The sequence below is a fragment of the Ursus maritimus genome, unplaced genomic scaffold, assembly GCF_017311325.1.
Source record: "Ursus maritimus isolate PB19 unplaced genomic scaffold, ASM1731132v1 scaffold_2, whole genome shotgun sequence".
NCBI lineage: Eukaryota > Metazoa > Chordata > Mammalia > Carnivora > Ursidae > Ursus > Ursus maritimus.
The window spans coordinates 59,195,216-59,210,480 of NW_024424452.1; the positions used below are offsets into that span (position 1 = coordinate 59,195,216).

Genomic DNA, 15,265 nt, shown 5'->3' on the forward strand with positions numbered 1-15,265 from the left:
TAGTTGTCCGGTAAATGGATGTATATGAACTTTAGAAACCAAACTTTCAAATAGAATTTATTTCACTTATGCCACAGACTCAGAGAAATGTCACATTTCTTCAAAGGGTTATTTGTTACTTAGAAGTTTAAGTGTTTTGACCAGTGAAAAGTTAACAACAAAACAAAAAAAGCTGAGCATAGCATGATTTAAAGAATGCCAATTTGTAACCCAGGGGATAGGTATTTGCATACTAATTGTAATGTTCCTGCTGTCACATTACCTTCAGCTTGAAGATCAGTCAGAAAAAGAAATTTCGGCATCATCTGTGACAGTCAGACAGTGGAACGAACAATGCCAGTGAAGTGAGTTGCTGTTTAAAGCTATTTTTATCTCAGAAGATGTACAAATGAAACACTTGAGCCTTCATTAGTCTCGATGTTTTGTTTCCTTCATTTATGATAAATATACTAATTGTTGTCTTTCTTGCTGATTTATTTTTTCCCCTTTCTCTATTGATTTCTTCTTCTTTTCTAAAATATGTCAACAATTCATGACTTGCCTTTGCAGTTAACTCATTATATTTGCTAAAATAAAGAAAGGTTATACAGGGGAGAAAAAACAGCTTTTTTTTATGTGAAGCTTTTCAAAATTATTAAATGTCAGAGTTTGAGACAAAAGATATGTATGATCCTTGCAAAAATTATTCATTATTACAATATTTATTAAAAAATTTGAAAACAGATATTAAATGCTGGGTAAGGAAGCAGCTGTCACTTCCTGAAGCACATGGGCTCCTTGCTTGAATTTCCCATTCTCCAGCACACTGCTAATTGAGTGTGAACAGCTAAGTTGTTGGATTCCACATTTTTTAATGCAATACAACTGGTTCTAGCTGGCACAATTAGCAAGATAACTGGTAGCTTTCACGCAGTTCCCATCTGGCCTGGCTCTTCTCCGGACACATAATATGGGGACTGCTGGCCTTGATGGCACTCGCTTAATGAAGGAAACAGAAAGGAAATCAGCCAAAACCCCATGAAACACTAAGTGCAATTTTGGCTCCAGATACATGGTGAATTTTCATGGCAAATCATACACATATGAAAAGTTACTCTGATTATGCATCACAATTATACAGGAAATGCACACACACTCACAAATGAAAAGAGTCAGACAAAAGCTCAGTTAGAGTTACAACTAAAATCAAAATAAAAGAAAAAGAGAAAGAAATGATAGAGTGGTACATTATCCATTTACTTAAGGTAACACATACCAAGTAAAATTTAACCAAGTCAGTACATTTTTAAATCAGCCACCTTCTTTTTCCCCCCAATTTGAATTCAATAGTTTCTTTCTTAACATTTGCATAGTTGCATTTTTTTAAACATAAAATGTATTTCTCACTCACATCTAAAATGAGCAATGTCCTATTTTCATTTGACAACGTATGAGATTTAAGAATCTATCTTCTGAAAACTCTATTGAGTACTCAATTATCGCAATTTAGCTAATATTTATAGGAAATATTTGTGTGAAATGCAATAAACTCTATTACAGAAAAAGCATTTTGAAAGTATTTATTATAAATGTTCCAAAACACGAGCAAATTGTGAGCATGTGTGTATTGACTCATCCATTCTAGGAAGAATTGTAAGAAGAGTTTGGGTTATGAGACACACCTGTGTTTGAATTCTAACTGCCCATTAGTACATGCAAGATATTGCACCAGTCATCAGCATCTCTGAGGCTCCTTATTCACTGGTAGTGTAGAATTAAAACAGACTGTCATTTCCAAGAATAAATAAGGTAAAGTATATGACACGCCTAACACAGTGTGCTACAGATTGAACGTTCAATGCATTGTTGAACATTTTGATGCTAGCAAAAATACTATTTCAGTTTATTCATATATAACAATCATTTACTCTTCCACAGAATTATAAATATACAATCAACCCAGAATTTAAAAATTTAAACAACAAATTAAGAACATTATTCCTTTAAATAGTTGCCTTTTGCCTAGCTCCGGAAAAGTGAATACGGCATTCCCACTGACCCTCCCATCATATCAGGTAGTCAAAATTGAACCTTTCAAGTCAAAACTTGAAATTGATTAGAAAATAGTGAGCTGAGAGCCTCCCAGGATTTATCACACAGCAGGAGGGGTATTCCTTCAGAGACCTAAAGGGCAGATTTCCCTTTTATAATAATGGAAAATTTGGTTGACCTAAGTAATACAGGAATATCCAAGCATCTCTAATTCTATCACCTATAGTATTCTCTATCCTTAGAAAATACATTAAATTTTTTCTTTTGTGCTTGGTTTCACACCATTTTCCAGACTTTGTTTTCTTCCTTTGTTTTTATGGTTTTCCTACCTTAATGAAGGTAACAAGAATAGCTACCATTTATTTAAATACTTCCACTCCTAAAAGACTTCTTTACATCTGATAAGGTCTCCCCTGAATATTCCTTTTGCTTTTGACGTAAGCAAAATCTGACTCTCCCTAAATGACATGACTTGCCTTGATGCCTTCTAGAATGGATGTTGACCATTTTCTCCAATTTCACATCCCTCGGGGATGAGAGTGAGGTCCATGGTCTGTCGCTCCCCCGGGAAGCTTTCACGTCCTGTCTCCTCTTCCCTCCACTGTTAATTACACCCTTTGACGCTAATGCAATTCAGCTATAACTTTCAATAGCCTTTTTATCACTGTCACCTACCAGCATCTTGAAAGCCATTGCTCTGCCTCCATTGAAGGTTTTAATACCTGCCACTATTTGGGGTTTGGCCATTCATTCATTATTTGTTTATATGTTTAACAAACATTTTTGGACCAGACATGCTGTTCTTGGAAAATAACAATTATTTATTCCTTTCATCAGAGACCTTACACAACAGGGAAGTGTGTGTTCATCCCTGAGTGTTATTTTGCCGAGATTGTTACTCAGGGGGTTTTTGTTTGTTTGTTTGTTTGGTTTCCCGTGTGCTTTTTTTGGTGGCTGTTCCTCATTCAAAATGGGTGTACTGTGTGGCCAGGCTTGGGCTCCAAACTTCTCACTGCCCTGTTCATTAACATCCATTTCGCTCATACTAAGTGGTTTGTAAACTGAAAACTCTGTTAACCACTAAATATCAATCTTCAAATAGAGACATATTTGAACATGTGCATTTTAAGTGATCATACGATAATTTTAGCACTATTTGATAGAATTCCTACAAGACCTAATATTTTAATCATGAAATATAACATAAGCTTATTAGGGTGACAGGTTTTACAGTGCACAGAAGCTCTTCAATGTAAATTTAAATTTAGGTTTGGGTCTTGTTCTCCATCAATGAAAAAAAGAAATTAAACAACCTAAATTATTTAAATGTCCATTTGAATGAAAAGCCACTATTTCAAAATGTTCACAGAAAAATCTTGCATCCCTAAGATTTAGTAAATCAAGGGAGAAAGGAAAATCATCTGCCTACCATCAGGGAAGAAAGTTTCAGACAGGAAATGTAAGTAATGGAAGATCTAAAATGAATCTCCAGTCACAGAGCCTCCTCTCTGTACCCTGTATAAGGACAACCATTATCTGAAAACACAACCACATCTGCAACAGCAGAAGGGAGCACAATTGATCCCAACACAAATAATAAAAACGTCAGCAAATTACAAGAAATAATACAATATAAAAGCATAGAGATCTCTTCACATAGCACATTTAAGACCAGTCACCTTGATATGCAAAGGTAAAATTTTATAAGAATGACTAAATATGAAACTATTTTATCATCAATTATTTTAATAAAAACTTTCAATTAGCTCATCGCTTTCCATAAGTAAGTCATTTGCACATCACAGCTACATAATCTAAGATTTTTCTTTCTGGGTAGCAGATGCTTTCTGTGGATAGGAGCTTATCTCATCAGGATCTTAGTTTATTAAGGGGAATAATGCATGATATATTTGCATCAGAGAGTTTATATCTTAAACCTGATTTACTATTTCTACATCACATCCCCAAAAGTATACCTTCTTCAGAAGACCTAAGTCTATAAATTTTTTGACTGCTTTGGAAAAGATACTGCTCTGTCCTGACAGATTCCTAGATTTAAATAAATCATCCCAGAACTGGAAGCATACCAGTCTAAGGAGAAATAAAGGCTGTCTCGGAGTGGGGCAAAGGTTTCTCTATATACTATAAATAAACACTTTTAAGATCATCACATGTTAGAAATCCTTAACTGAAACTTTTTTTTAACCTTTTTGAGATACCTAATTATGACACGGATAATTTTATATACTGTGAAAACTTAGAAAATAGTTCATTCATCACAATGGCTATCATGCTACCTTTTCGGGAATAGCCTAGAGTTAACAATCAATGTATTTATAGTTGAAAAGAAATTTGCTATACTTCATAGAACCATGAGCAGTATCTCTCTTGTGCCTTTATTAGACTGTAAGAATTTGCAAAAATTAATAACATTGTAAACTAGAATAATAAATACTTGCTGATGTCGAATTATATCCCACTCTATGTTGCTATTGCTGTCCACTGTGGAAAACACTATACGATTTTTGTTGACCTTTGGCAGTTTGACTAGTGGTGCAAAGCTCTTTTAAATTATGTAATTCAACAAATACATGTAACTCAAATATTACTATAGGTTACAGAAGAAAAAGATCACAATGCTATTGTCAAGGGTAGATGTTGTTTCTACAGGTCACCAACAACAGAAACGATGGCGTGGTCTGAAAATATGGATACACTTTTAACCAACCAAGGTAAGATCTAAGTTTAAAAATATAATGATTAAAAGTAAATCATTAAATTCTAAAAGTTGTAGTCATTATGAAATATGAGTTTGATCAATATTTGAAGCATAAGATTCCTGACAGTCACACAAATCTGAATGGAATATAGGTCCCAAATCTAATAGGAATTAGGTTGGACCTAAAATAAGACATGATTATAGAAACTCCAAACATTAACACAAAAAGAAAATCCCAAACAGGAAGTAACAAATTTGTCATTTTCTTAGGCTCATTATCATTTGATGTATATATAATGACTATTCTTGCAAGTTGAAAGAAACATACAAACTATTGTAAAGTGAAAATTTAAAATTTAAATAAATCACTTTTTTGATGTCTTAGAGGCTAAAAACAATTTTTAAGTATTTATTTCAACTGACATTCTAATTTTTAGTGAAAACAAAAACATTTAAATGTATTAATATGTACATGTGTGGATATGTATTTATATTATTTAATATTGGCTCAATAAGGTAATTTTATTTTCAATAATAAAATACCCCATAATTTGACTCAAAGTAGTCATTTGGAACTTCTGTTTCTGTTTTAGACAATTCTGTTTTGCAGCAGTTTTATCTCAGTTGTATCTCACACAGGAAAAAAAATGGCTCTACAGAGACATGTATTAAAAAATGTTTAATAATTAATATTGTTGATATTGATCAAATGGAATTTCTACTTTAAATTTGTAAAGTAAATACCAGAATATTAGAAAAGTTTAAAACATAATAAAGTTGGGTGAATTCTTCATAGCTGTTTATTCATAGGCAAAATTAGATTGAATTAGACAAAATTATTCTGATTTTATGATTCTTAAATAATTAATTCCTGAAGCATAGACATAAAATAATCCACATCACTCCTAGACTCTAACTAAGGATATACGCTAAAGACATCAAAGCTGGAATTGCATTTTTGTAAGTTTTGAATGGCATGTTTCTTTTTTACTTAAGTGTATAAGCAGTGGGACAGATCAGGTTTACTAGAAGCCTCGAGAAAGTATCTCTGCAGGTGGTGACTTGGCTGGCTGGAGTAGGGGAGTTCTAGGGGACAGCACCACGGAACAGAGGCATGGAAGATGTTGAGCTGAAGGCAAATGCTTTCATCTGCCTACCCCCTGAGATTTTCTATTTTGTGCCCACATAAAGTAGAAGAGTCACAGATTCATTTGAGCAGCTGTTTGTTTTTTGCTTTTTATAATACCAGCAAAATAGCTTGGAAATAGAAAATACTTTTTAATGCTTTGAACGGCGAAATGACTCACCAAATTATCTAACTCTTCTGTGGACGTAGGGATATGTCTTGCAGGTACTGTGCACCAGCTCATGTAAGTTTCAACACCTAGTGCTTAGTCCATTTGTCAGCCCCTATTGAGCCTAACCAGTAGCCATTCCATTCTGTAGAGAGTGCCCTCAGAGAATATCATTTTAATTGCATGTAACATATTATTCCAAAGTCACATGACATCTTTTGATCATTCAAATTGTATATAGAAAATAGAGGCGTAGTTCAATAAGATAGTGTGTCCAAGACAGAGATAACTGGCTCATTTTAGCTGTTTATTCTGTTTCATTGTGTCCCAAACTGAGTGATGGGAGAGGGAAAGAAGCCAATAATTATTACCTCCGAGTAGTCCTTCATTAAAATTGCAGGATGTGAGAAAATAATAAGTTTCTTCATCTCTAACTTCCCGTCTCTCAGGGACACATTTAGGTAATCCTCATTGGGAGGAAGCCTCATATGACTTAATGACACACATATAAAATATTGCCAGACAGGAATCTACAACATTCTTCCAATACCATTAAAGTATACCTTATCCTCTCTATGAAATAGATTTTAGCATAAATTCTGCTTTGAACCCTCAAATTCATCATTGTTCGGACAAAACTCATGGAAATTTTAATTGAATGTTACTAAGAGGATTTTTATAACCTAAATTTGTGTCACAGAAGCTTCTTGGATGTATTTTTAAATGCAATAAATGTGCAGTTAATTGAATTTTTTATAGTGCTCACATATTAAAGACATCCACACTCTCCAATATTTCTATGAGAATTTTAATTGGTACCTGATAACCTTTTGCAATGACTTGTTATTTCAACTCTATTTCGAATAATAAAAAAATTATTAAATCTATTTTTAATTTCCCAGTGTTTTTAGATGCTTTAATCTTGCTCCCTGAAGCCTTTTCTATTTTCTCTCACTAAAATCACTTTGCTTCCCACCTGCAGAACCTGCAAACAGCTGACTTTGGCCCCTTTTCCATAAACTTTACCTTACATTTTCTTTTCCACTAGTTTATTTTCCCTTTCCCCTGATTCCCCACAAGCTTATTCGTCTCTGCTTTGGAACTAGAAGGATCAGATCTCTGAGTATGCAGTCAGGAAGAGCTGCTTTGAGCACATGCAAAGGGGCCCTCGTGGCAGATGGAAGAGAAAGTCACCAATGTTTTGGAAGGCAAATCCCTCCCAAGGCAAAATGTACATTTTCCTCCTCAGAGAGATCCACGGTCTCATTTATAAACAGATACTGACCTCAGACAGGTACAGTCTCTAAAACCAAATAATATGAACTCAAGGTACTACTACCTTAGTCCATTCAACTGCAGGAAGGTGATAATGACCTTTCTAACCTGCTATCTAATTAGAAGCACACTCCTTTGTGTGTGTGTGTGTGTGTGTGTGTATTGCAGATACAGATATAGATATAGATGATATAGGTATATTGCATACAACAGTCACTATCTAGGCTACTAATCCCCTCAAAATTATACTATTTTAAAAATTCCAGATCTTAATCTTAAATTTTTACTAGTCAAACGAAGACTGATATATTTTTCTCATTTTCAATTCTTCCCAATACATTTGTGTTGTAAAAATAATTAGATATAGATATCCAAATCTTTTTTTTTTGGTCCATTTTTGTTGGTTCGATTTTCTTTTTTTTTTTTAATTCAAATTCAATTAGCCAACCCTACTCATCCCTAACTGATTTAGCAAGAATTACCTTCTTGAGTGAGCTCTGGATATACTAAAGAAGAGTATTTCAGGGCACATTTTGATGAGGAAAATAAAGAAAGGAACAATCTTAATCTCAAATAGGAATAATACACGTGTAAATTTGGCTGAAAGTCAAATAATGGGGAGAAGTGGGACCTATGGGAATCACAGGCTACAAACACTACCTGTTGTGATTAAATTTAAAAGAAATAACATATACTAAACAAGGCAAGGTAAATAAGCCTGCAAGTAAGTGGTCTAAAGTTTCTGGAGAAATGCATGCTCAGGAGATTACCTGGGAGCAGGAGAAAAATACCATTCACAGGCTAAATTAGAGCAGGTACCAGGAGGGAGAATGGGGGACATCAGTGTTTTACTTAAGGCAACATTGGGGAAAAGCTCATTCATTTGCTTTATTGATTTAAAATTGCCTATCACCACATAAAGGGAAGAAAGAGTCATACCACGTGTCTTGCTGGTTATTTTCTTGGTTTAGAGATTAGAATTGGCCAATATATTCACTCAAGATTAACAAATGCCAATCTTTCCTTCTTTGCTTTGAGCCCTAACGCACGCAATCTAACTCCTTAGTATCAAATTGTTTCCTCACCAACTCATAGCGACAAAGATCTTCTCACTCGGAAGTTAGTGTAACATCATTACTTTATTTGCGCTTATTTCACTGAGTGTAGAAAGCTAAGTTCTTGGATTTCCCGTGAGGTAACTGCCGTCAAGACTTTCCTCTAAAGACAACTCCTTGATGTTTCAGATCTAGAAAGAAAAAGTACAGGTTTTCTTTGTTAATGGAGCTAATTGGAGAAATAGAGACAAGAATATTTTATGTTTATGATTACTGATCCAAAGTAAGGTTTCTAAACTTAAAAACAAAAACATATGACTATATAGAGAGGGATGATAAATATTTGCCACTGAGTACTCAGTAAATGCTTATATTATACAACGTATTCATGTTGGTTATGTATATTGCACTGCATGATATACAAAAGTTTTTCTTTTATATTTTATAGCTGGTTTGGATGCTTTTCGAACATTTCTAAAATCAGAGTTTAGTGAAGAAAATGTTGAGTTCTGGCTTGCCTGTGAAGACTTCAAAAAAACAGAAAGTGCAGAAAAAATTGCTTCTAAAGCCAAGATGATTTATTCTGAATTCATTGAAGCCGATGCCCCTAAAGAGGTGAGTAAAATACTCCAGGATAGTGAATATTCATCTCCTAGCAAATCTGCTCCCAATTATAAGACACTTAATCCATCTAAAGGGAAATCAAATTGTCACTATGTATTCAGAAGTGCCTTAGGATGATCCTATCTTTTACTGATTCAGCAAATGTTTTTCAACAACTACTATGTGCCAGATATGACCAATATTTTTGTTTCCTTAGCACGACATACGGACTCTTGAAAAATAGTGTCTGCTATCTTAATCACTGTAAAGTTGATGCTATAGAATGTTACTTAAATGTATTCTTGCATTTCAAGTTCATTTTTGTTCTCCCATTTATAAATCATGGTGGTCAACATGGAATAGAATTCTAGAATAGAATAATTCATTTAAAAGTAAAGAACAGTATATGGGGGAAAATAGAACTACTAACCAACAGCATGAATTCTTCATTTTTAATATTTTGGATGTCTACATTATGGCATGTAATGTCTTACTTTCCAAAAGAAGGCTTTGCTTACCTTTATTTCTTTGACGCTAAAAATTAGCCAAAGGTGTGAGGCAATGTTTCAGGTAATCAGAATCCACCAGTGCTGCTTTAAGATCAGAAAAGTAGAAAGGGCCTTAGAGAGAAACCTGGAATGACTGATAATAGCTCCCCCGCCCCCCCAAAAAAGGGTTCAGTGTGTGTAACACCTCATTTATATTTGATTTCATTTCCAGAACCAAAACCATGATCATCGCCATGTACCCCTTTAATATTTAAAGTTTAAGCAATTTATAGTTTAAAATGATTTCAGTTCCTCGCTCAATATATCATGTAAGCCAAGAATTTTAATGCATAAGTAGTAAACAGAAAGCTCCATTGAATTACTAGTACCAAACATAAACTACTAGTACGAGTCATCTTTCCTACAGAGGAAAAACATCAATTTCCTCCTAGGGGATAGTTATCATATTTTCTGATCCAAAATTAGGATTCATGGTGTGAGAAGGGTTATTACACTTATGGGGGCAAAGAACAGAATACGTGAAATGAAAACACTTTCAGAAAATCTAGGACATAAACTGACTGTATCAATAGTTCAAGTTTTAATTGGACATTAATTACTGCAAGATACATTGGGTAATATAACTTTGCAGACATATGAGTTACTAAAGCATAGCCTGGAATTCATGGGTTAGGGGGTGAAGGGGATGAAGAATTTTAACTGCTGTGGAGCTATTTCAACATTCATTTCCCAGTCACCATCTAAGAATCAATAAATAATTCTGGAAAATTGAAAATACAGTATATGAGATTTGTCTAGTTGATTAATGTGTCATTCCCTAAAAGGCCTGAAATCAGCTCTAGAGATATCCTATTTATTGTGATATTGATTTGAAAGCCAGATTTTTTCTTCTTTATGAATTCAGCTAATTAACAGCGATTGTTTTAGAATAAAATTCTCAAACATTTTGCATGAAAAGTCTTCTAATAAGAAATGTCATCTTTTAATTATAGCTGAATTCAATCTTATAATATATAATAAATTATTAATTTTGACAGGATAGTTTTTGTTTATTTCCTAATCTTTTCTTCTAAAATAAATTTATATGGTAATAATTTAAATAAGCAGCACAGTTATTATTTTAGCATATAAAACTTTTATGGCTTTTTATACTTTGTCCATCTAATTAATTTGACTAAATAAAATATAATTAAATTTATGACATTTTTTCAAGTAATAGATTATATTTTCTCCTTGGAGTATCGAAAAATGTTATTATTGAATATGACAAAATTCACTAAAAACAAAGAACTATACAGATATACATTTGAAATAGTTATTATCTTTCCTGTTATTTGCCATTAGTTGTTTCCAGGTCAGCAGATTACTAAATTTCACTTCCCAAATTACTAAAGGGCATTTGGCTCTTATATATTAGTTACAGTCTTCAAGGCATTTCTCTGTAGTCCATCATCTGTATGTTAAATATACTACAACTGTGAGTATGTTGACTTACTAAAATGATTTTTTGAGTGCCTGTCCCCACAACGAAGTCACAGAGCAGGAGAGACTGACATGTAATAAAACCAGTCAAATACACAATAAACAATATAATAATAAAATCACATTTAAAGTTCATTATTAACACACTGGAAAAGTGATTAAATCTGGAGAGTTAAGGGATGCATTTTCAGGGTGATTCACACATGAAAAATTACATCATGAAAAGAGTAATATCAAAACGCAAATGAAAAAAGAATATTTCAGACTGAGGGCACAGTGATATAACATGGAGGTACAAAGCTCCCTAGTGTTTTCTGAAAATTACAAACATTTTGATATTACTAATGAGAAGTGGGGGGTGAGGTTGGATAGGCAGCAGTACAGATAAAGAAAGGGTGGGAAGTATTCTAGATTTTTTATCTAGCAGGCAGGCTTGACAAGGTCATATATTTGATATGGAAGCTGGAAAACATGATTTTCATAGGTAAAAAAATTAATTCAGGAATGAGATTTATATGAGAATATTCCATATTCAATTATAGTTGTATAAGTGACTCATATAAAGAATCAAAATTAGAACTAATTTTCTTGGTAGAAAATCCTAAAGTAAGGAACAATGGCAAATCATGTTATATAGATGTCTATTAACTCCTATTTATTTTCTTTCCAACTTCTATTTCCTCATCTATAAAATTGCTAGCATACCTTAATTTTTAATTGATGCAATTAGACAATTTACAATTAGACTATACTAAATTTACTAAACAATCCCTGTCCATAAATTGACATAACTAACAGTTCTCAGTTTCCTGTTCTAATAGGCAAAGACAGCACATTGAACAAAACAACAAAAGTTGAACTTTTAGGTCTTGATGAGAAATTATAATAATTGTAACTAGACTTTATGCCCTCTCCCTTACAGCATTACCTTTTCTCTGGTTTCTATGCTAATAGAGAATTAGTGTGATATAGTGGAAAATTGCAAGTTTAGAGATACCTAAACTTAAATTCAAATCCTGTAATCTTGTGGTAAGGTAAGCTGTTTTATCTCTCTGAGCCTCAGCTTCCCATCTAATAATTCATCTATAAAGCAAGCACATAACAACCACACAGGACACGTGAGAATGATGAATGAAATCACAAGTCTATGGTTTATATCATGTAGAACAGCTTTTAGGAAATTGTAATCCCTCATTTTTTTTAAACAAGTCACTATAAGGTCTGTAGTTTCAACCTGAAAACAACCATTATAAAAACATGTTAGCAAATCACTAGTTTCAGGTAAGAAGAGCTACTCATTGAATGGACTATACCTAGACAGTTTCAGAAGAAAATACTGAGCAAAAAAAAAGTGTAGCTAGGTATTTTAACTGATTTGAAAATGAGAAAATTATTAGACAAGCAATATTTTTTATTTATTTTTAATTGTTTAAAAGATTTTATTTATTTATCAGAGAGAGAGAGACAGAGCACAAGCAGGTGGAGCAGCAGTCAGAGGGAGAGGGAGAAGCAGGCTCCTAGCTGAGCAAGGACCCCAATGCAGGGCTCAATCCCAGGACCCTGGGATCATGACCTAAGCCAAAGGCAGCCACTTAACTGACTGAGCCACCCAGGCATCCCCACAAACATTATATTTTAAAGTGCCTCTACTTTGCATACAATAAGAACCTGTAAGTGTAAAAGAAATTCTTAAACTTTTATTTATTCTTCCTTCAATTTGAGCCACTCATTTCATAATATTCAGAAATTTTAAGAAAATGATATTACTTGATTTCAGGAAAATGGAACTCTTCAAAATATTTCAAATAATATTTTGAAATGTTAGTGAAATATTAGTGAAAACACTGACAGATTTTAAATATTCATGTTATATTTATGTCTTTTATATCTATTGTATTTGTGCCATTCTTTTTATTGAAGAGGAAATTACTCAGGATGAAAAATATATTATTAGAGAGAAAAATGTCTATGTTTATGTTGATTGTCATGCTGAGATAGAAAATGTTCCAAATCATATAACAGCGTAATGTTTAAAATTATATAAATTCAACTACATATTATCACCAATCTAGGAACAAATACGCTGGCAGTTTTTTAAGTCAAAGAATATTATTAGTATGAAATATTTAATTCTTAATGTATTTATTAAAGGGGGTGCCTGGGTGGCTCAGTCGGTTAAGCATTCACCTTCCGCTCAGGTCATGATCCGAGGGTCCTGAGATAGAGCCTGGCGTTGCCATTGTTGGGCTCCCTGCCCAGTAGGAAGTCTGCTTCTCCCTCTCCTTTTGCCCTTCCCCCCAGATTGTGCTCTGTCTATCTCAAACAAATAAAATCTTTGAACAAATAAAACAAAAAGGCATTTATTAAATGTGAAGACACCGTAATTCATAAAACAAAGAAGAAACTATAGTCATAGAGGAGAAGGTATCTTAATGGGTGTGTGCAGGACACGTTTTAAAATATCTGTGTCTGGTTTTTTGCTTTTATTTTGAAGGCAGTATAATGTTCTTTATTGACAAATTTTATTTCACAACAGCAAATGCTTGTTCTGTGTCTACTATTCACCTCCTTATAAGATAAAGGACCTCCATGGAAGGGCAGCTCAGTTTAGGCAGGAGAACAGATTTAAAAAACACTGAAGTATAATGCAATATGTTGTGTGAAGTAGGCAGCTTGATAAGGAAATGCAAGAAAATAAAATAGGTTGAAACTATGGTTTGGCTCAAAAGAAACTTCGAAGCTAGTTGGGTTAAAAAAATTTATGGAACTAGGGAAAAGTAGCAAAGCAACAAATGATTAAGGGCAAAAAAAAAAATTACAGAGGAAATTCTTTACATTATACCTAGAAGTATATAATGTTTGACTAGTAGTGAAACAAGATATTGAGATAAGGTCTTTATTTTAAATAAGGCTAGCTTTAAATGGAATCTCAAGGAAAGGAAATAGATATATGAATTATTGGTAGAGAGAGGCCCATGAAAAGTATGTCTTGATATTATTGTCATGCCGATTTTGTATTCTCTATCTTTTATTCAAATGTTTTCTTTGCATTTTTAAGTGCCATTTCCCCAACATGTTGATGTTTTTGTCCAGCCCCACAAGCTGCTGCTTATCAACAGTGTCCCCCAACTCTAGAATCCTCTCCAGATATAATGAGTTTGCTTATTTACTAATTTCCTAACCTTTTGTACACTGATCACTAAGTGTCTAGTATATGCCAGGAACCATGCTGGTACAGACAAGAAAAAGGACAGAGCTCCTGAATAGGTAAAGCTAACCATTTTGAGGGGAGGACTCCAGTTAAAAAATAATTACAATAAACTTTCATGAGAGTCACAGTAGGGAACACAGGTGATGTGTAGCATGGAACAGGAAAATCCAATTCTAGGGGGGATGAGAAAATGTATCTCAAAAGAAGTAATTCATGAGCTTTGACCAGAAATGGGAGTCAGAGGGAATGACAGAGGGAAATAAAACGTAACGGGAGAGAAGGACAGGAAAGGAAGACGAAGAGGAAGTCCAGCAAAGGGCCAGCCAGTGTCTAGAAGGCTAGTCCAGGAGGGAAGGACGCCTAGCACGGTATGTCTCAGAGGGCAAACTGAGGCAACGGTCCCTCCTGGATCCCAATAATTTCCTCCTCCTTATTTATTTCATCTTAAAATAAAGGGTCTCTGAAAAAGAAAGAGAGAGAGAAAGGAGTAAAAGGCAGAGATCGAGGAGGAGGAGAAGGACAAGGGGCAGGAGGGAGGGAGGAAGGGAGGTAAAGGAAGGAAAACAGCTAGAGAAACTCTCAGTAACATCTGCACGATGCTTTTACGGGGACTCTCTCATCTGATCATCATGATCACTACCCTGGGGAGGTATTACAATCATCCACATTGCACAGGTGAAAATGAACTGAGCCCTAGAGAAAAATAATGAGTCCTACAGTCATAAAGATACAACGGATCATGAGGAGAGAGGTCTACAGCCCATGCTTTTAGGTTTCAAATTCCTTTCTCTAGATCTACTATTTATTTTAAATGTTTGTAATATAGCCTGGGAACCTTGATGTTTATGCTAAAGGCAAAAGCATAAAATCATCTTGGCACATAGAGTCTATCTTCCTTTCTATCAAAAGCTTTATTTCTCTTCTCATATTCTCTTTATTTTGTATAACTTCTTAAATCACGAAGTTTAGATTCAAATATGGCATTAAGAGGGGAAAGAGTTGCAGGAGTACTTCTTCTAAATAATTTGCAGTATCATTTTGGTCCTCTGAAAAACTGGTTGCTGCATTTTAAGTAAAAAAAAAAA

At 33.9% G+C, this 15,265-nt stretch overlaps 1 protein-coding gene across 1 annotated transcript in view; it reads left to right on the plus strand.

Annotated features, from left to right (window-relative positions):
- The first annotated feature begins 333 nt into the window (after positions 1-333).
- RGS21 (regulator of G protein signaling 21) overlaps positions 334-15,265 on the plus strand; it is a 23,280-nt gene continuing 8,348 nt past the window's right edge. The window contains exons 1-3 of the mRNA XM_008685661.1: positions 334-344; positions 4,687-4,763; positions 8,824-8,990. Coding sequence (XP_008683883.1) covers positions 334-344; positions 4,687-4,763; positions 8,824-8,990 — 255 coding nt within the window. The remainder of the gene's footprint in view (positions 345-4,686; positions 4,764-8,823; positions 8,991-15,265) is intronic.